Source organism: Anopheles funestus, chromosome 3RL (genome assembly GCF_943734845.2).
Source record: "Anopheles funestus chromosome 3RL, idAnoFuneDA-416_04, whole genome shotgun sequence".
In the NCBI taxonomy this organism is placed as follows: domain Eukaryota; kingdom Metazoa; phylum Arthropoda; class Insecta; order Diptera; family Culicidae; genus Anopheles; species Anopheles funestus.
The window spans coordinates 67,355,788-67,376,600 of NC_064599.1; the positions used below are offsets into that span (position 1 = coordinate 67,355,788).

General features: G+C 46.8%; 4 protein-coding genes across 4 annotated transcripts; 3 read left to right on the top strand and 1 right to left on the bottom strand.

Annotated features, from left to right (window-relative positions):
* The first annotated feature begins 51 nt into the window (after nt 1-51).
* LOC125770819 (prion-like-(Q/N-rich) domain-bearing protein 25) lies at nt 52-2,049 on the top strand. Its single transcript, XM_049440819.1, has 7 exons — nt 52-263; nt 341-480; nt 565-700; nt 821-964; nt 1,038-1,355; nt 1,641-1,781; nt 1,849-2,049. The coding sequence occupies exons 1-7, from the start codon at nt 203-205 to the stop codon at nt 1,929-1,931; spliced, it is 1,023 nt and encodes a 340-aa protein (XP_049296776.1). The 5' UTR covers nt 52-202; the 3' UTR covers nt 1,932-2,049.
* Nucleotides 2,050-2,130: 81 nt separating this feature from the next.
* On the top strand, nt 2,131-16,187 carry LOC125770813 (cytoplasmic dynein 2 heavy chain 1). The gene is made up of 15 exons (XM_049440810.1): nt 2,131-2,460; nt 2,540-3,038; nt 3,103-3,233; nt 3,300-3,532; nt 3,615-3,714; nt 3,779-4,304; nt 4,371-5,880; nt 5,952-6,034; nt 6,097-10,508; nt 10,582-12,211; nt 12,281-12,451; nt 12,513-14,461; nt 14,528-14,808; nt 14,879-15,622; nt 15,693-16,187. Exons 1-15 carry the CDS (start codon nt 2,424-2,426, stop codon nt 15,981-15,983), a joined length of 12,597 nt encoding a protein of 4,198 aa, XP_049296767.1. The 5' UTR covers nt 2,131-2,423; the 3' UTR covers nt 15,984-16,187.
* LOC125770814 (polyribonucleotide nucleotidyltransferase 1, mitochondrial) lies at nt 16,053-18,851 on the bottom strand. Its single transcript, XM_049440811.1, has 3 exons — nt 18,519-18,851; nt 16,457-18,449; nt 16,053-16,388 (listed from the first exon to the last, which is right to left on the bottom strand). Exons 1-3 carry the CDS (start codon nt 18,656-18,658, stop codon nt 16,170-16,172), a joined length of 2,352 nt encoding a protein of 783 aa, XP_049296768.1. The 5' UTR covers nt 18,659-18,851; the 3' UTR covers nt 16,053-16,169.
* A 194-nt stretch (nt 18,852-19,045) lies between these two features.
* On the top strand, nt 19,046-20,783 carry LOC125770818 (NADH dehydrogenase [ubiquinone] 1 alpha subcomplex subunit 9, mitochondrial). The gene is made up of 3 exons (XM_049440818.1): nt 19,046-19,199; nt 19,343-20,412; nt 20,497-20,783. The coding sequence occupies exons 1-3, from the start codon at nt 19,160-19,162 to the stop codon at nt 20,590-20,592; spliced, it is 1,206 nt and encodes a 401-aa protein (XP_049296775.1). The 5' UTR covers nt 19,046-19,159; the 3' UTR covers nt 20,593-20,783.
* Nucleotides 20,784-20,813: the final 30 nt, after the last annotated feature.

The following is a 20,813-nucleotide window of genomic DNA, read 5'->3' on the forward strand; positions in this document are numbered from 1 at the left end:
ACAGGGTTAAGAGTATGATTTGAAATATTTTTTAGTCATCCAGTCCTTTCGCGTCATTAGTCAAAATGGATAAAATCGATCAACTGTCTATAAAACGATAAGAATTTGATCGGTCGTTGAACTCACCATCGGTGTACTCTATCGTTGGCGATCAGTGTCGTCCATCACTTCAGTCGCAAAACCCATATCGGTCAGGGATACAATGGAGCGATTTGTCATACTGCTTTTGATCGTGTTCGCTACGGATATTGCAAGATCCAGCGGTAAGTATATAGCAAAAACCCTTCGTCAAGCACCAAAGGGCCGTTGAATAGTTTTACTCTCACACACACACGCACAGATCTTGTGGACCTGGCGTGCACGAGCGATCACGACTGTGAACCGTTTCGCAGTGCGACACTGAACTCCACGTGTGTACAGGAGCACTGCCGGTGCACTGACCTGTCGCAGGACGGCAATGCCACCGAGTGTAAGCCGTTGGTAAGTAGCGTGACCTTTCTACGGCCCTTCCAAACATGGGAGCTGATCGTTCGATCTCTTGCCTGCATCTCTTTCCCTTCGAAGGTTAACCGAGTTTCCAACCAGATCGGTGGTCAATGTCCGTGCCAGGTTGCGAATTCGTTTTGCCACGAGCAAACGAACCGGTGCGTCTGCAAGGACGGGTTTCTCCCGAGCCGGGTGGAGAAGAAGTGTGTCCACAGTAAGTGTGCCATCGCTCGTGCTGCAGTGATGATGGAACGCCTAACCTCACATTCGGGGCTCATCCGTTCTCGTCTTCCCTTCCTTTCCCTTTCTCTTTCTCCCAATGACCACCGGACAGAATCCGTACAGCTGGGTGGTGAGTGCGAAAATAACGAGCAGTGCTCCAACCACGATCACTTTGCCGATTGTGACAGTACCAAACAGGTTTGCCAGTGTCAGGAACACTTCATCATCTACGAGGGAGCTTGTCATTCGATAATAGGTTCGTACCTAGCTGATCGATTGGTTGACCTCACGTGCAGATGATTTCATCGCTTTTCTTCTCTTTTCGGCAGCGGTAGCTAACCTCACGAAGCCTTGTGACACCGACGGTGATTGTGCGAACGGGACGGCTAACTCGATTTGCCACGCCGGCCAGTGCATCTGCGGCGTGGACTATGTGACGGACGCAACCAACAGCAGCTGTCTGGCGGTGGCCGAGCTCGATCAACCTTGCATCGATTCGAACCAGTGCATTGCCTCGCTCGGGGTCGGCTCGATCTGCTACCAGCAGAAATGCGTCTGCGATAGTAATCACTTCCAATTTCCGTTGCACCTCACCAACGAAACGACCGGACAGCATCGGGTGCAGAATGTTTGCGAGCGGAAAATCGGTAGGTTGTGCAAGTTCAACATACACCTCGCAATTGGGTTGTTGATGTTTAATTACCAAGCAGTAGTAGTGTTGTAAAGGAGCCATTACCCACACCTAATGCGTTGGATTCTAAGTGATGCGATGGATTTAGATAAAAAGCGGTTCTTGTAACAATGTTTGACGTTAACATGATGTAATGACGTTACTATGAAGCAATTGCACCGTTCGATTTGATCAAACTGATCATCATTCGATGGAGTAATAGGCTGTTCTAATTACAAAACATCGTACGTTACCTTTCCAGTGCACGGAGACAGTTGTAACGATGATCAAAACTGTTACCAATTCCACGTAGGACCGCACGAACAAACGATGGAATGTTTTATGAATGCTTGCGTATGTTTAAGCGGATTCGTTGAGAAGAATAACATATGCTTTAAAGCCAGTAAGTTAGTTTGTACCAATGTGTTGTTAGAGAGATTTATTACAAAATTCTGTTTTTTATGTTTCAGATTCCGGTACGACCTTAGTACCATCTCTTGTGCTGTTAACCACTGTTTTACTGAGTGTTTCTTCTCATATTGCATTGTCCTAAAGGAAAGGACATACAACTCAAAGTGATAACTTCGCCCTGATTTCTTTGTTGCACGAAATCGTTATTAGTTATTTTGTGTTATTTGTTATATATTGAAATAAAGCTTTCATAGAAAATGCTTTTGTTTGTTAGTTTTCAAATTATTCTCTTGATCGACATAATTTCACGGTTCACGACACATTTCAATATTATTTCGTTGCCCCGGGAGACCGTCCCGTTTCCTTACAATGCAACCACCTGTTGTTTGCGGCCCGGTCGCTGACGACCTCACAACCGTGTGTAAACAAATTCCTCTCTTTCCGTCCTTGCTGTGTACTACTTCCGAAACTTCGTCCTGACCAACGTTCCTGACATTGGTTTCCATGACGATGCGCCAGGGACAACAAAAACAGTTTTCTTCAAGGCAGCGGTCCGAGCTGGAACGTAAGGACGTTTCGTTCTCGAAAAAGTGTCCTTTTCTTATTAAACTAATGTACAAATTAAAGAAAAATTATGTCCAATCGGTACAAATTTGTTTACAACGCGTGTGGTAAGTGTTTTGCTGGTGGTAAAGGTTAGTAAGATCGTTAAAATTGTGCTGTATTTGCTGGTCCTTTATTCACTCACAGTTGAGTTCTTCGGTGTGACAACACTGGAGAATGGTGACGTCATCAAGGAGTTCCTTGACAACGAGGATGTTACCGTGCTGGCAGCCGTATCCGTCGATGGCGAAGTGCTACTGCAAAACACTGTTCCGATCGAGAACCAGTATGGTTTGCTGTTTTACAAGATACCGAACCTTGATTTCAGTGGCCACACTGGAGCAGCCAAGATTGGATTACTCACGCTTGAAGGTGGATTGGCCAAGTCTATCTACAACTCACTGCAGCGCGTGTTTTCCCCCTACATACTGAAGAAATGTGAATATCCGGCGGAGATTCGTACCTTGCTGCAGAATCTTCACTCCAGTCTGGGACTATCGTTGGGACTTACAGAGTCCGGGATTCTTTCACTTCACGATGAGGTTAGCTTTTGGATGCACAAAACGAAAGCACTGCCGATCAAGGCGGACCGGGAAGCGGCTCGATCGTTTGCAACGATTTTGGAGCGAATTAGTCAACAGTTCGGGTACGAGTATTAATCTATTGCTAACGATACCATGCTGACATTAAACCATCTCTCTTTATTGCAGCGACAATGAGGCAATGAGCTTGAATAAGCTGGACGAAATGATCGACGTTTGTCAGTCTGCGCTGGACGAAATATGGCGCTTGCCAAATCATTATCCACAAAACCGAATGTGTAGCATCTTTGATATGATCTGTAGGACATTGTGTTGAAGTTTGTTTCGGTGGGAAAATTCACTAAAGACTGGATATTCTATTCCAGCCGTACGAGTCGTAAATTCCTGTACGGAGCATTTGACGGAGCTAGATGTGTGGGATGTTGGGACGGTTTCGTTGGATGACGCGATTGGTCATGTGAAGGAAACACTCGATTCTTGGATACAAACATTCGATTCGTTGACCCGCTTGTTTTGGCCCAACTGTGAGCCTCACCCTTGGTTGGGAGAACCGTACCGATCGAAGCTTTTGCTTAAATTTCAAACCAGATATAAAGAGGTAAGAACTCTCTGTTGCGATACGGAATAGAGCGTTTGTAATGAAACAAGAACTTTTTCTCTTTTTTGTTTTTTTGGTACAGATTTTAGAAATACGTCACGTGAAAGATCTGCTTTATGCATTGTTCTTTGAAAGTGAAAAATATTTCCCGCTAGCGAACGAAGTCGCTTTACCTTTTCATGGTAAGAATTCTGAATACAAACAGAAGATTGTAATTTATAGGAAACTATTTTACCAACTGTATAGGAATAAATATTTATGATCTAACACCGCTCGGGAACAAACGTTGGGAAACGGCAAAAGCCAAAATGGAGCATGCACTCGCCAAGATTGATGAAAGTGCGGCATTCATACTGCAGCAGAAAATCCTCGAAACCAGCGGTAATCCTCGCCACACGGTGATGGTATTTAATCGTTACAAGGAAATTCTAACCCGTCCGCTGATCATGGAAACGCTTGCCTCAGAACGCAATCAAGTATTTCGTGGCATCGATACGATGATACGTGAGCTGCGCGAAATGCTTAACTCTACGAACTTTACTGAGAGCAACGTGACCCCGATTGTCGCCGAAACGCGCTGCTATAGGGTGGTAGAGGACGAACTGGTACAGCTTGAATCGATCGTTAGTGCCCTGTGTCGTGACCGGGATGGACAAGCGGAAGCGCTGAAGCGAATTACCGAGTTCAAGGAGGAAATGCAGGCTCTCATCCGAGGTAACTTTGAGACGTGGACAGAAAACTCTATGATGGCCATACGGGATGGAGTGTTGAGGTAGGTAGCAGCTGCAACACAATAGACTGATGGGTGATCATTAATCAAACTTCTGTACCATTGCAGCTTGAGAGAAAACCAACCCGTCGTGGTGTTTGATAAGTCGGACAATCAGCTTATGAAGGTAACGTTCGGACCGAAACTGGTCACCTTCATCGATGAGGCTCGCCATTTGCAGAATCTGGGATTGAAGCACACGCCAGAAATCCTTCGCAACGTTTCCCATTCGATGCGTTTTGTTGCACATGCCCGGCGGCTGCAGCAAGTGGCCACCTTTCACAACACAATTGGTGGCGTTATGGTGCCGTGCATAAGACCGATTATGTTAAAAAATGCGATCGAGTTTTCGAAACTTGTGAAAAGTGAGTCCGTTTCCTGGAGCGAGGAAGAATCGGTGGAGCGTTACATCGAAGCGTTACAGGAGGCGGTCAAGCGGTTGTTGAAAGACAACAATCTACTTACTGGACATCATGAGCAAGCTCGCAAGGCTATTCTGAAGCTAATGGACACGGATCTCATCCGTCAGGCGAACGTGTGGAAGGAAGAGATACGCAATTTGCGCGATATCGTTGTGCACATGGAACGTCAGGGATATGGCAATTTAAACCCTTTCAAGCTGCATTGGGACCACCAGCTGTATAAAGTTCTTGAGTACCAGTACATTGTAGGACTGCTGGATGTACATCAAAAGCTACCGGAAATACACGTAGATTTAATATTTCGTCAGCAACGGATCCAATTTCGACCTACGCTAGAAGAAATTCGCTCGAAGTACTATTCACAGGTGCGAAGATTCATAGAAAAACCCGTCAATTTTAAGGGTCTTTCGGATCAGAGTGGTGCGCTGTTTAGAGTTATGATTGATCGAAACTATCAGCACTTTGGCGTTATATACGAGAAGGCAGAAATTGTGTTCCGTCAGTTGTTGGAATTTCGCGATAGCTGGTTACCATTTGTGGCGCTAGGGATGGTTGACTTGGAGCAGCTTTGTACGGTACACTGTACGAGTTGGCAGCATTGGGATAACAATTTTCGTGCCTGCAAGCGCTTTAGTCAACAGCTGGCCAGAATACAGGAACGCGAAAAGGAGATCGATTGTTTGATCGTGAACTATGCCCCTCTATGTAGTGATATCGAAGCACTTAGCCGACGCTACTGGGAAGCGTTGGCTGGTAGCTTGCGAACGTCCATTTTGGATAGTATTGCAGAGATCCAAGAGTATCTGGCGTACTCGTTCAATGTGCTGCAAAACATACCACAGGACGAATTGGGAATAGCTGAATCGAGTGCAAAGTATGAAAAGATCATTCACGATCTACCCAAAATGGGTGAGCTGATGAAATCTCTGCAAGGAAAGGATTCATGTTTAGCCGGCTGGTGTAAGGAACGGGTGTCCGCTTTGGGAGGCATTCTGCTACAGTGGAACCAGCTGCAACCACTGATTGATAACCACCAGACGTTGCTGCAAGGTCGACTGGACATTATAAAGGAGAACATTCTACGACAAATCAATGAACTAAACGAGGAGGCAGAAAAGTTCTCCATCCGGTGGGAATCAACTATTCGAGATTTGGAGGTAAGACTAGGGGGTAGTTAAATCATACAAAACAAAACTTTGTGATGAATTGTTCCTATTAATTTTTTTAGACAAATGAAAACGCCGACATGTCACTGTTCCGTGAACGACAAAGCCAGTGGAAGCAGATTCTCGGCAAACGAGAATCATTGAAGTAAGTAGATCGAGGTATTAAAATGCATATTGCTACTAACATTTTTCATTCGTGCCATTTAGCAAACAAACGGAAAAATTCAATATAACCGTTCCGAAGGAGTTTAACGAAATCTTTGCCAAACTCGAGCAGGACATTACGGAGCAAGGCAAAAATTGGGATATTTTTAATGAATTCCTCAACGACTACGATACTGTGGCGAACGAAGAATGGACAATCTATCGTCGCCGGCCTCATCTGTTGACGGATTTTATTGGCCGCTGGGAAAAGGCACCTGTCGGGCAACCGGTCAGTGTTGCGAGTGCACGCATCAACAGCACGATAGAGAGATATAAAGGCGCACTGCCTGTACTGACTACACTGCAGTCTGATGCCTTGATTGAGAAGCATTGGGCAAAACTATGCATGATGTTAGCGATCGATTCAAAGTCACAGCACGACCTTTGTCTGGGTGATGTACTGGGTGCTAGTGACAGATTGCTCGATCAGGCTGTGGATATACAGGCTATCGTACGCAGTGCAGCTTCCGAGCACGTTATACGGCAGGCTATTGTGGAGCTGGAACAGTGGAGTGCTACGGCCATGTTGAAGCTGATCGACTACACCGACTCGAAAGGAAATACGATGAAGCTCATAAAAGACTATGTGGAAACGCTCAACAAGATAGGTGACAATCAGTTTCTACTACAGTCTGCCAAGAATTCGGCATCATTCGAGTCATTTTCCGACCAAGCGGATGTCTGGGAAGAAAAACTTAACAATCTCGACTACATCGTGACGCATCTGAACCAGATACAGAAACGATGGATCTACCTCGAGCCAATCTTCGGCGTGGGAACGTTGAAGAAGGAAGAAGCCGTGTTTCGGAGCATCGACAAAAACTTTCGCTACATCATGAAAGAAATTGCAGACGATCCGCGAGTTGTTTCGGTGAACAAGATCAACAATGTGCTGTCGATCATCGAAACGTTGCAGGGACAGATCACGCGATGTCAAAACGCATTAAGTGCGTACATCAAATCGAAACGTAACGCTTTTTCGCGCTTTTACTTCCTGTCCGATGATGATCTGCTGGAGCTGCTTGGACAGTCGTCCAAGGAGAGCATAGTGCAGAAGCACATTCGAAAGCTTTTTCCCGGCGTTTACCGTCTACTGTTGGAGGACAGCTCGACCAGGGTGATGGGTTTTGCTAGCGAGGAAGGAGACGAACTTCAACTCGCTGATCCTATTACAATCCAGGGGATACCCGTCGAGGATTGGTTAAACGTACTGGTGGAGAAGATTAAGGACACGTTACGTACATTACTCGTGCAGTGTTTGCAAGTGACTGATTCCTTCGATACCAGCACGATCGAACGGTTTCCGATGCAGATCATTTGTTTGGCCAATTCAATCGCGTTCACCAAACGAACAGAAAAAGCAATTATCGGGATGCAGTTGGCAAATCTTAAGCAGCACGTGCAGAATGAAATCTCAAAGTACTCGGCGCTGCTGCACCAAAGCGAAAGTCAGCTTACGGGCATTAAGCTGCGATCGTTACTAATCGATCTGGTGTACCAGCAGACCACGGTCGACTACCTGCTTGCACACAACGTGACAAACGTGAGTGACTGGTATTGGTTGCAGCAGCTCAAGTTCTACGCCGATCCCAAGGCAAACGTTACGGTACGCATGGTGTATGCCGAGTTCCGATACTCGTACGAGTTTCTGGGCAATTACAGCAAACTGGTGTACACTTCCTTGGCGCACAACTGTTATTTGATCTTAACGCAGGCCATGCAGTTAGGGCTGGGTGGTAATCCATTCGGACCGGCCGGTACGGGAAAGACGGAGTGCGTTAAATCGCTCGGTGCCATGCTTGGTCGGTTAGTACTGGTGTTTAATTGTGATGAAAATATCGATACGGCCGCGATGGCTCTCATTCTCTCCGGTTTGGCACGATGCGGTGCCTGGGGATGTTTCGATGAGTTCAACCGTCTGCAGGAGGCAACACTGTCGTCCATTTCAATGCTGATACAACCACTCCAGCGGGCTCTTAAAGACAAGCAAACGGAAGTCATCATGGGCGGCGAAACAATTCCACTCGATCAGCATTGTTGCGTGTTTGTCACACTCAATCCGGCTGGCGAAGAGTATGGAGGTCGGCAGCAGCTTCCGCTTAATCTGCAGGCACTGTTTCGCCCGATTGCTATGCAAGCTCCACGACCTCAGCAAATCGCACGCGTCACACTGTTTGTGGAGGGCTTCAAACACGCGGATCGACTCGGAGCTCAAATAGTGGAACTGTTTGAGCTATCGCACAAGATTCTTTCCCGGCAAAGACACTACGACTGGGGTCTCAGAGAGCTTAAAGCCGTACTTTTGGCATGTGGAGGAGCTCTCAAATGTATCGATGGCGAGTCGCGGGAATACACACAAGAGGCAGCAGTAGTGGTTAACGTTATTCGGGCGAACTTGATGTGTCGCCTAATAATATCCGATGCCAAGCGTTTCGATGTGCTATTAACTAACGTGTTTCCTGCAATACCTATTGCGACCAGTGCAAATGTTGATCTGCGAGCAAAAATTGTGGATGCCTTCTCTACATTGGGCCAGCAGCAAAATGATCGTCAGGTGGAGAAATGTTTGGAGCTTCAGGCACAGCTTCAGAAGCGTATGGGAGTGGTCGTCATAGGTCCTCCACAGTCGGGCAAAACGACCATCATCGCGCTGCTGAAGGAAGCATTGATTGCGCAGGGACAGATTATACGCATCCATACCATCTCACCAAAATCGATGAACCGTGTGCAACTGCTCGGGAAGCTCGATCCGGACACACGCCAATGGACGGACGGTGTTTTAACGTCGATGGCCGTTGCAGTTAACGCGGAAAGTCGCAATGTGACGTCGTGGATTATCTGCGATGGGGACGTCGATCCGGAATGGATTGAGGCACTCAACTCGGTGCTGGACGATAATCGACTTCTGACGCTCCCCTCCGGTTGGCGCATTCAGTTCGGTAGCAATGTAAACTTCATCTTTGAAACACACGATCTTTCGACGGCATCGCCAGCTACAATTTCCCGCATGGGTATAATCAATCTGAATGCAGAGGATCTACCGTACCAGCTGATTGTGTCTGGTTGGTTGGCAAGGCACTCGCAAGACGATATGCTAAAGTCGTACTTCGATCAGCATCTTTACCGAGCTATCGATTGGATTGAAGAACATCAGGAAAGACCGTCAGGTTATTCACTGGGAAGTCTCGCACAGTCTGGCCTCGTTGCGATCGAAAGCGCTAAAAACACGGATCAATTTTGTGCCGATTTACTTTGCGGCTTGAATGGAGTGCTTGACCAGCCGGCAAAGAATGCACTCTCCAATCAGGTATATGCTTGGGCAGACATCGCGATTACCGACGCTGCAGTGGCCGAGTATCACTATTACAACAGCTTCAGAGACATGATCGAGATGTACAGTACGGATGATATTACGGGGGCTACAATTGAAAATGGAAGCTATATCAATGTACTTGTCAGGACTCCACTGATGAAGTTGAATAGTGACTTGCTTAAGCATATTATTGCTTCTAAGGAACGGCACGTAACTCTGCTTGTCGGTCCAAGCGGTAATGGGAAGAGTCTACTGCTGCAAACAGTCGTAAGCGAGTTTAGTGGCTATCAGTTAGTAACGATCAACTGCAGTGCCCAGCTAACCACGGCCAACATTCTCTACACGCTCAAACAAAACTCACTGATCGTAACAACAGTCAAAGGGAAGGAATATCGTCCAAACTTCTCCCGCATTGTGCTGTACCTGAAGAACATCGATCTTTGCACGGTGGACTCTTGGGGTACTTGTGAAGTTGTGGAGTTACTGTTACAGCTCATCAACCGCCACGGGTTCTACTCGGATGGTGTCGAATGGATAAGTGTAAGCGGAGTGCAGGTGTGTGCCTCGGTGACGGATCTCGAGAAAACGATACTCTCTCCACGGTTTCTCTCCATCTGCCGTTTGATCCGCTTCGGACAACCAACCGAGCAGGACATGGAAAGCATCGTACGAAGTATTTTGCTTCCCGTGTATAACCAATTGGTTAAGGGATCTACACGGTTAAAGCTTCACGAGCTGGTACGTTCTATCATCAATGTGTACATAAGGATCAACAAACAGTTTCGCCACAGCGAGACAACGCACTACCGTTTTACGCCAAAAATGATCGAGAAGTGGATATCGGGTTTGTTGTTCTACACGGAGGAAAACTTTGGCAAAGCTCTGCAGCACGAGTGCAGTCGTATTTTTCGCGATCGTCTCGTATCGGAAAATGATCGTGACCAGTTTGAGGAAATTATTCGCGAAGAGTTCCATCAGTTGGAACGGGTGGAACGAAGTGAGTTGTTTGTGCCAAAGGAAGGTGCTCAACGGCGAGGTGACATGCACATGATATCGTTCGATCAGTGGCGCACTATGATTGACCATAGTATTGCTATTTGTAGTAAGTATTTCTAGTAAGCTTTTTTGTGTACAGAATGTTCTAACTATTAAACAACATGTATTATCATTTTCAGATGCAGAGAATGTCCTGATTGATGTACCAATGAGTAACGCTTTTTGCGAAACGACCGTAGCTATTTGTCGAGCTTTATCACGCCCTTGCGTGAACTTGGTTATGGTTGGAAGAGCGGGATCAGGCCGACTGAAAGCGCTGTACACGGCTTGTACAATGCTCAACGTACGCGTAGCGTTTCCTCAGATGTCGCGCCACTATTCGATGGGGGAGTTTAACAACGACCTTAAGATAGTTATGCAAAATTGTGCACTCGAGAATGAACCCGTTGCCTTCTTTTTGCACCATGCCGTAGCCAGTTATCTGCCGGATGCAATGAAAACCTGTGAAGCAATACTAGCCGGTGGAGATTTGGCGGACTTTTTCGGCGATGATTTAGAAAACATTGCCGCACCATTGAAACCTCAAGCAGCTTTGGAATCGTTTCAGATGTCACTGGGGGCGTACTTTATTCAACGTTTACGATCAAACTTCCATCTGGTGGTGATCTTAGAATCGGGATCGCCCACCGTACGAACGCTCTTTGAGAGCTACCCTGCATTGCATCAGAAATCGGAAATGATATGCATACTGTCGGAAGCCGTATCTAGTGCGGAAGCTTTGAGAAATTACCTCGCGGTAATTGGAGTCACTGGCGATGCTTTACAACAATCTAAACAGGAACCGAGCGTGATCGTACCACTACCGGTGTACTTCAACGATTTAATTGTTTTGAAACTTTCCGATTGGAGTGTTTGTCCGTTGCGGCGTATTTATTTAATACGCACGTACTTCCATCTGTACGGACAGGAGAAGACCCAGAAGGAACAGTATAAAGCAAAGATTCAGATAGGTGTCGATAAGCTTTCGGAAACGCATCGCGTCGTGGAGCAGTTAAAGGCTGTGGCTGAAGAGAAACAGCAAGCTTTGGCGGAAAAGCGCAAACTAGCGAACCAATCACTCGATATGATCTCTAACACGATGAGTTCGGCAAACGATAAGAAAACGGAACTTCTTGAACTGCAGCGCCAGGCCCAGGAGAGCAGCGAGAAGCTTATCGAACGGAAGCGGGCCATTGAAGAGGAACTCAGCCTGGTGGAACCGACGTTGCGTGAGGCAAGTGCCGCTGTGGGTCAGATCAAAACAGAGGCCTTATCCGAGATACGATCACTACGCGCTCCGCCGGAAATCGTTCGCGACATTCTGGAAGGTGTGTTACGTCTGATGGGCATTCGGGATACTTCCTGGAATAGTATGAAAACGTTTTTGGCCAAGCGTGGTGTTAAGGAGGACATTCGTTCCCTGGATCCATCTCGTATAAGTCCGGAAAATTGTGCCTCCGTTGAGAAGCTGCTGCAGGCTAAATCGGAATCGTACGAGCAACGCAATGCGAAGCGTGCTTCCGCGGCAGCAGCTCCACTGGCCGCGTGGGTTATAGCGAACGTCAAGTACGCGAAGGTGATGCAGAGCATCAAACCACTCGAACGGGAACAAAATCTGCTAAAGGAAAACCTTGACAAAGCCGAGTCGGACATGCAATCGTTGTCCAGTGGGCTGGATAATGTGAACGATACCGTGCGTAGTCTGTCCGAGCAGCTAAACGTGTACACGCAAGAGGCAGCCATGTTGGAGATTAAATTGGACGAAGCGAAGTAAGGCAAAGCGGAATTGTTTTAGCAGATAAGTGTGGATAATTATACTTAACAATCTTCTCATTGCAGAAATACACTTCACACGGCAGAAATATTAGTTCAAAATCTGAACAGCGAGTATACAAGCTGGAGTAAGGAGCTGGACGAATTGAACGATGCAATTGCACACCTAGATGGAAGATGTTTTATGACTGCTCTAAATATAACCCACCTTTCGCAGATGAGTCTCGACGAAAGAAAGTAAGATTTCTAGGGTAAATTCTAAAGACTTCATAAATAACTTTATCCTCTATCGTTTTAGGGCCTGCATGGCTAAGCTAGCCGAAGTAACAAATACGCCAGCGTTCAATTTAGATGAACAATTGATCTCCAACCAAGACAAAATTATATGGGAAAGTATGGGTTTAAGTGCGGATCAACAGTATCGCGAAAATGCCGCAATGCTCGTAAAGTTCCTTTCGCTTTCGTACTTCTCTACGCCCATTCCATTGCTGATCGATCCATCCGAATATGGGCAGCAGTGGTTGACCAACTATCTGACGTACCTGAACCGCACGTTTGAGCTAACGAGCCAAGGTGCGGAACGATTTGCTTACAGTTTGGAATTAGCGGTACGGTTCGGCAAAATATTGATCGTTAAAAATGTGAATGCCATACAGGCACCATTGCTTTCACTGTTCTGTACGGCCGTGCAGAGTCACTTCAACAAGAAGTTACTGCACGTTGGGAACAAAACGGTTGATCTTCACGACGACTTTAAGCTAATTCTGATTACACAAAACGAAACACTAGCACTCGATGAGGACTTGCGGGCACAGTTGATGATGCTAAAGTTTACTACCACCACGGCCGGACTGACGGATGTGCTGACGTACAAATGGGTACACATAAAGCAGCCGGAAATCGAACGAAAGCGCACCGAGCTGCTCCAGGAAGAGGGTAAACTTATGAAGGAAAAGCTAAATCTGCAAGATAAGCTACTGCAGGAACTTTCGTCAGCTCAGGGCGATATACTGAAGAATGAGCCGTTGCTCAACACGCTAAATAGCATCAAGGGTAGTGCGAGTGCTATTGAAAAATCGCTGGAAGAATTTACGCATGTTCGTGACACAATAATGGAGCACTACACGCAACGAACCACGCTCAGCGAGATGGCCGCTCGGCTGTACATGGGACTCCGCCGATTCTATTCAATGAACGTAGGAAAATATGTCACAATATTCCTGAGTGTGATTGATAACGATAAACACGCAGTTCAAGATGAACTGTACAGAATTCTGGTACGGAGAGTGTTCTCGCTGCTTAGTCGAAGCATTCCTAAGGACGAACAGATCATCCTAGGATTAAACGTATGCAAACAAGCCTTTCCCGATCTGCTTCCGGAGCGAGAATGGGAATCATTTGTGCATAACTTTACCAACGTTGACGCATCGACCACCGATGGGCAGTGTCCTCGATGGATACGGCCAGAGCTGGGCGGTAAAGTTCTAGCTCTGCAAACCTTACACCCGGAACTTTACGGGCGCCTTGAGTTGACAAATGAAACGGCCTGGAAGAAGTACATCGAAGCGGATGAAGCTATTGCCCCCGTGTCCTTAAGTGAGTTCCAACAGATACTGATCGCCCAAATATTAAGACCAGATTTGCTCACAAAAACTATTCAACGATCGGTGCGGAACATGCTGGGAGTGAAAAGTCTTTACAGCACACGACCGTCGATCAAAAGCCTTGCAGAAGAGTCAACTTCGGCGGAACCGCTGCTGTTGGTTACGTCTTCTGGGATGGATCCTTCGGAAGAAATTCGAGACCATGCACGGCTAACTCCGGGCGTTGGTTTGACAAAGTACAATGAGTTTTCGATTGGTAAGGGACAAGAAATGGAAGCACTGAAGTTAGTGAAGGATGCGGCCAACACAGGTAGTTGGATTTGCATCAAAAACGTTCACACGGTACCACAATTCTTGACCACCACGTTGGATGATGCACTCAAAACGGTGTCCCTGGCGGACGGATTTCGGCTTTGGTTAACATCGGAAACGGATCGTGACATTGGTGAAGCGTTTCAGAAGAAGTGCAACAAGGTACTGTATGAACCGCCGGCTGGTTTGAAGCACAAGCTGAAACTACTGCTGGAACAACACTCGCAAAGCATTGCTGCAAAAAAGCGAGATTACAAAACGATCAAACTGTACGTGGGACTCTTTCTGCTGCATTCCATCGTCCAAGAAAGACGATCGTATATTCCTCAGGGTAAATGCTGCTTATTCTTAACCATTCTAGTACATGTCGCGTTATTCTAGTTATAATTTTTTCCAGGATGGAGTAAGCGGTATGATTTCTCAGACGCTGATCTACGGACCGCCATGGACATGATTCAGTACGTAGAAAATGCTGCCACTGGAAGTACTCAAAAAATTCCTTGGCCTTTGGTACAAGGCTTAAGCGAAAAGCTTAGCTACGGTGGCAGAATAGACAACGATCAAGATTTCAACCGGTTGGAATGTCTCATAAGAGAATTTATCGATGAAAAGATTATGACCAGCCGCTGGCAGCCGATGTTTCTCAATATAAATGTACCCAATTCGAGTCACGTCGAGGTTAGTGCCCTTTTTTCTCAATGTATTTCAGGCTTTCGGTTAACTTTTTTCCCCTTTTTGCAATCGGCAGGATTATGTGAAAGCATTTGACCAACTCCCGGATACAGACAGTCCTACGCTTTACGGTATTCCTGCCTCAACGAATGCCTCGCGGGATCTTATATTCTGTCGCAATACGCTAAAAATATTGCGCTCACAGTATTTCTCCTCCGGTACAGTCCAGAACTTTGACAAACGACTTCGGCCGATTGTAAGTTTGTGGAACAAACTGGTCACTTCGTCGAACAGTTCTTCTTCCTCAGGAACTGTGGCGTCAATTATTGGCAAACTCAATTCGCTCGTGGAACGTTCACGCGATAGTACCGAGCCGTGGATGATTTTTATCGTATCAGAGCTGACGGTTGCTAGAAATCTTTATACCACGATCAGCGAAAGTTTCCAAGCACTGAAAGTTGCCTTAAAAGATGCTGGGCTTCTGAATGCCAAGGATCGCTCACTGTTGACGACAATTTGTGATAATCTGGTGCCGATCCAGTGGCGTCGTGTTTGGAGTGGACCGAAAACAGTCATCGAATACCTGAGAGCGGTTTCGTTCAAGAAAAACCATACGGAGCGAATGTATGGAATGTTACTCGAACGGGCTAGCATTGATCAAATCGATTTCAACCATCTGTTCAACGTGGAAGCGATGCTGACGGCACTGAAGCTGAGCAGATCTAAACAGGCGGCCATTTCTACCACAGAGCTATCACTGTGCGCTACCTTTGGTGTTGGTGTATCGGCAAAGAAGGGAATATTAGTTGCTTCACTTTTGGTAAGCTTTTCACTAAATTCAGGTCTCATCATTCCAATGAAAATCTCATCCTTAAATGCTCTTTTACCAGATTGATGGAGGTACACTGAAGCAGAATAAATTAGCCATTCAACAATCAGCCCTACATCAAGGACCGGATGTTAATGCGACAGGTGCGTTTGAGCTAAACTATGAGCCGCGTGAATCGACAACAATAAGCAAAACATCCACACGGGATGATGTGTTACCGGTGCCACTGTATAACAACATTTCGCGTGATGTGCTGCTTTGTACGATTACGATGGAAGTTGCACCGGGTTTGAGCAAAACGCAACTCATTTCGGCCGGTATAGCGCTGATAGTCCCTGAAAGTTATCAGTAGGGATATCTTAAAACATAATATTTTCTTCGCCTTTAAGTGGAAAGGAGGCTCTTTGCACGACAAGCTAGATTAGTTCTTAAGGATAGAATATGTACACATTTATTTCACTATTAGTCTCGATCTACCTACCAACGGGGTACGGGGTTTCTTCATAGTTCAGTCGCACAAGAAACTGAGTAATAAAGACTAACTTTTCACATCCTCCACCTCGTTGTTTGTTTGATTCGTGGCGCTAGTACCGCCTGCTGCCGCAGCAGGACGATCGAGATTCCGAATCATGGTAGTTGCAGGACCTTGCAATACTTTACGCGAAAGTCGCATATATCCCGACACCGGATCACGCCCAAAGTATTTAACCTGTATTTCGGTACCTACTTGCAAACCCAGCGCTGACGGGTGGGCGATCTGGAAAAGCATTGGAATACCCATTGTACTTTTGAAAATTTAAATTTGTCGTTATTACAAAATCATACCTTGCGTTGGTCGAGTTGAGAATTGTGAAGCAGCGTTGGTGGCATCGAAGGATATAACGTGACCATCACGCCTGTGTCGCGCAACTCCACTATCCGAGCCGTGTAGATGGCTCCGAACTCGAGATCCGGTATCTTTTCCGCTTTCAGCAGATTCTCAAGGTACTCCTTGGCTTCGTGCATTGCTGCCTCGGATGGAGCGAATATCCGGAAGCTTGTTTCATCGTCAGAAGTTAGCTGTACGCCAGTTTCAAGGTACAATCTTCGTAAATTGGTACCACCGGGACCGAGCAGCTTGGAGCGTTGGTGAGCTTCGATTACCAGCCGATCCGTTACTGGCCAACAATCCTTCCGCACCGTGCGTGTCGTAGCGATCGTCTCGTCCATTAGGTCGAGAATCTTAAAGCGTGCTTCCATCGCTTTCTGTAACGATTCCATGACCACTTTCAGCGGTATGCCTGGCACCTTTATGTCGGCCTGTATTGCCGTCATTCCGCGTCGTGTTCCGGCCACTTTCATATCCATATCACCCATGTAATCCTCAATGCCCAGCAGATCCGTAAGAATGCAATAATCTTCCAAATGTTTCGTGTCGCTGTTTTCGTACTTTGTTATCAAACCTATGGCTACACCGGCGGCTGCTTCTTGCACCGGAACACCTGCGTCCATCAATGCCATCGAACCGGCACACACGGTTGCCATCGAGCTGGATCCGTTTGATTCCAACACCTCCGATGTAAGCCGTACCGTGAACGGATGTTCGTTGGGAATAATTGGCAAGAGACCCTTCTCAGCTAGCGCACCATGCCCTATCTCACGCCGTCCAATTGGGCCGATTTTTCCGGTCTCTCCCGTGGCATACGGTGGAAATTCGTAATGTAGGAAGAAATTTTTCGACTTCATACCACTGTCAAGTGACGCGATCGGGTCTAACCGTAATGCACTTTCGGGTGAATCTAGCGCTACCGTACAAAACACTTGCGTCTGACCGCGCTGGAACAATGCCGAACCGTGCAGAGGTTTGTGAAGGTTTACCGAGCAGCTAATTTTGCGCAAATCATCAAGTCCTCGGCCATCGCAGCGACGATTTTCTTCTAGCAGCATCTCACGGAACACGCCTTTGACGAACTTGTTGAATGTTTCGGAGATAAGACTCGGATCGACACTTGGATAGCTCGACCAAACTTTATCGATCGTATCCGTGCGCGTCTTGCTGACGGCCTGATCGCGGCTAAACTTATCATGCGAAAAGTCTCGAAATATTTCTCTCAGTCTCATCTCCGACATCGTCCGGACGGCGCTTTGAATTTCTTCATCCACCGCCGGCAGTGGTTCCAGAGGTCGCTTGGGCTTTCCGTAAGTTTTTTGCAGCCGCTCGATACCGTTAATAATAAGCTGTGCTTCTTTGGTGCCCTTTTTGATGGCCATTCGAAGCTCGTTTTCGTTGACTACATTGCCTCGACCTTCCAGCATAACGACTAGATTTTGCCGAGTTGCCGTTACGACGAGATCGAGCATGCTAAGCTGCATTTCTTTGCGCGTCGGATTGATGATCACCTCACTGTCGACAAGACCTACACGCACGGCACCGACGGGACCGTTCCATGGAATATCACTCAACGCAAGTGCGGCCGAGGCACCATTAATTGCTTGCACGTCTGGTGGATTTGCTGAATCGATTGCCAGCATGTTGCAAACGATCTGTGTGTCGTAGCGAAACTCAGCAGGAAACAGGGGCCTTATCGAACGATCGACTAGTCTTGCAGAAAGTATTTCCTTCTCCGAGGGACCGAGCTCACGGCGAAGGAAGTTGGTCGGTATACGACCGGCTGCAGCAGACTTTTGTCTATAGTCCACCACCAACGGTAGAAAAGATGCATTTTGTGATTTTTGTTTAGCTACTGCCGTTACCATAACAGCCGTATCGCCTATCGTTACGACAGAACATCCATCGGCGAATCGTGCATACTTTCCAGATGATATCCTTAAAATTCGCCTGAGAACGACAGAATGGTCCTTAGTTAAGATTTTAATTCAAATGTGCCATAATTTCACGCAAACATACCCGGTACTGAGTGCTACATCAACTTCAGGATTATCGAGGGCACTCGTAATGAGGCTTCTTCGAGCGGTCCATCGTACATGTGGCAACAAATGAAACACTTTTCTTCGTAGGTGACCAAGTTTTACAATATTGTGTAACATTTTTAGATAGAAGAAGCCCTATTAAAGATGTATTAACAAACAAAACTGTTCAGCATAACTTTATTCGGCCGCCACATTCTTCACGAGAGCCGGCTGTCAAATGGAATGTGTACAAAAAATGTAAATATTATGATTTTTAACGTCTGATGGCGCTCGCTTGACAGCACATAATCAGACGTTTGATATCATCGCTTCTGACAATCGGCTACCAGAGTAGGAAACAATTTGTATAATTTGTATTTAAAACATATTTGAGGTTTTTGAGATTCTCAAACTCCACATTGATTTTCTATGGTTCTATAGATTCATACAACAGTTTGTAAAACAATAAAATTCAACTGTTTTTTATTGTGTTGACGGCTCGCAAACGTCACCACAGTGCGACGGTTCGCTGACAGCTGTGAAATGGTTTTTCTTCCCAACAAAAAACACAGCAGGGAAGGAATCCGAACGAAATCAGTGAATCGAGAGGCCCCGTAAATTCGGTTTTTCGTCCCGAAAATGGCATCTCTAATCCTTGTAAATGGGGTGCAACTGGCAAGTAAGTATTAGCGCGCTGTCTACAAACGGGTTAGCCAAAAGCTGTATCGTTTTCTGAACCCAATCCATCCGTTTTGTTATGTAATTTGTTTTGGGTGCTGCTAATCGAATCGTCGATCCTGTGCCATTCTTCCCATATTGCAGAACAACAAACCGGGCTGTTGGGTATCGTGTGCCTGAAGGCGAACTACAGCAGCGATGCACCGCACAAGCTGAAAACCACCAATCTGGCAGCATTGAAGCGTGGTACCGGTGGCCGCTCAAGTTTCAACGGGATCGTGGCGACGGTGTTTGGCAGCACCGGGTTCCTTGGTCGCTACGTGTGCAACAAGCTGGGCAAAATTGGCAGTCAAGTCATCATCCCGTACCGTGCCGATCACTACGAAGCCTTGCGTCTCAAGCTGGTCGGTGATCTTGGCCAGGTACTGTTCCATCCGTACGATTTGCGCGATGAGGAAGCGATTTACAAGGCGGTAAAACACTCGAACGTCGTTATCAACTTGGTTGGTCGCGACTGGGAAACGAAGAACTTCAACTTCAAGGATGTGCACGTGGACGGTGCACGGCGGTTGGCTCGCATTGCGCGCCAGGCTGGTGTGGAGAAGTTTGTACACGTTTCCAGCCTGAATGCAACACCGCATCCGCAACCGTTCTTCACGAAGGAAGGCAGCAAATTTCTGCAGAGCAAGTACTACGGTGAGTTGGCGGTGCGGGAAGAGTTCCCCGATGCGATCGTGTTCCGCCCGTCGGACATCTACGGTCAGGAGGATCGGTTCCTGCGCTACTATGCGCACATTTGGCGCCGACAGTTCCGTGCCATGCCGCTGTGGTACAAGGGTGAACGCACCATCAAGCAGCCGGTGTACTGTTCGGATCTGGCGCAAGGTATTGTGAATGCTATCAAGGATGCGGACAGTCAGGGCCAAACCTATCAGGCGGTCGGTCCGCGTCGGTACAAACTGTCGGCGCTGGTCGATTGGTTCCATCAGGTGATGCGCAAGGACGAGAAGTGGTGGGGCTACTATCGGTACGATCTGCGCTACGATCCGACGTTCCGTATTAAGGTGCTGCTGACGGAAATGCTTACACCATCGTTCCCGATCGGTGATGTGCACACGGAACGTGTCGAGCGCGAGTACGTTAGCGACGAAGTGCAGAAAGGTGTTCCGACGCTGGAAGATTTGGGCGTCAATTTGACGTACATGGAAGATCAGGTAAGTTTGTTGGCGGACAAACAGTTTGAATTGTACGATAAGCGCAGACAACAGGCTAATCTTGAATATTGCCCTAATTTACAGGTTCCCTGGGAGCTGAGACCGTACCGTGCTGCCCTGTACTACGATGCTGAGTTAGATGAGTTCGAAAAACCAACGCCACCACAGTACATCCAGTAGGAGTTTAACTTTCTCCCACAGCTGCCCGGAAAACGAACGATCCGTGCGTGTTCTAGTGTAGAGCGAGCGAGTGTACGAATGTGCGTGGTTGGCTAATGGTAAACAGCTAAACCGTGCCACATGTAAAAACCGTTAAACAAAAAAAAACATTCAAACAAAAAAGTAAATAAAAAAAGGTCCGTAAAATCATACCCACGTGTCGGATGTTTCTTCATCCTAAT

What these genes read in the sequence shown, in the direction of transcription:
- LOC125770819 (XM_049440819.1), top strand. Translation starts at nt 203, where the DNA reads ATGGAGCGATTTGTCATACTGCTTTTGATCGTGTTCGCTACGGATATT. An exon ending in GGATATTGCAAGATCCAGCG is followed by an intron (nt 264 to 340) that starts GTAAGTATATAG and finishes ACACACGCACAG; the next exon opens with ATCTTGTGGACCTGGCGTGC. An exon ending in TGTTTGCGAGCGGAAAATCG is followed by an intron (nt 1,356 to 1,640) that starts GTAGGTTGTGCA and finishes TTACCTTTCCAG; the next exon opens with TGCACGGAGACAGTTGTAAC.
- LOC125770813 (XM_049440810.1), top strand. Translation starts at nt 2,424, where the DNA reads ATGTCCAATCGGTACAAATTTGTTTACAACGCGTGTG. An exon ending in ATTTGTTTACAACGCGTGTG is followed by an intron (nt 2,461 to 2,539) that starts GTAAGTGTTTTG and finishes ATTCACTCACAG; the next exon opens with TTGAGTTCTTCGGTGTGACA. An exon ending in TATTAGTTGCTTCACTTTTG is followed by an intron (nt 15,623 to 15,692) that starts GTAAGCTTTTCA and finishes CTCTTTTACCAG; the next exon opens with ATTGATGGAGGTACACTGAA.
- LOC125770814 (XM_049440811.1), bottom strand. Translation starts at nt 18,658, where the DNA reads ATGTTACACAATATTGTAAAACTTGGTCACCTACGAAGAAAAGTGTTT. An exon ending in GATGTAGCACTCAGTACCGG is followed by an intron (nt 18,450 to 18,518) that starts GTATGTTTGCGT and finishes TGTCGTTCTCAG; the next exon opens with GCGAATTTTAAGGATATCAT. An exon ending in CTCAACTCGACCAACGCAAG is followed by an intron (nt 16,389 to 16,456) that starts GTATGATTTTGT and finishes ATGCTTTTCCAG; the next exon opens with ATCGCCCACCCGTCAGCGCT.
- LOC125770818 (XM_049440818.1), top strand. Translation starts at nt 19,160, where the DNA reads ATGGCATCTCTAATCCTTGTAAATGGGGTGCAACTGGCAA. An exon ending in AAATGGGGTGCAACTGGCAA is followed by an intron (nt 19,200 to 19,342) that starts GTAAGTATTAGC and finishes CCCATATTGCAG; the next exon opens with AACAACAAACCGGGCTGTTG. An exon ending in TGACGTACATGGAAGATCAG is followed by an intron (nt 20,413 to 20,496) that starts GTAAGTTTGTTG and finishes CCTAATTTACAG; the next exon opens with GTTCCCTGGGAGCTGAGACC.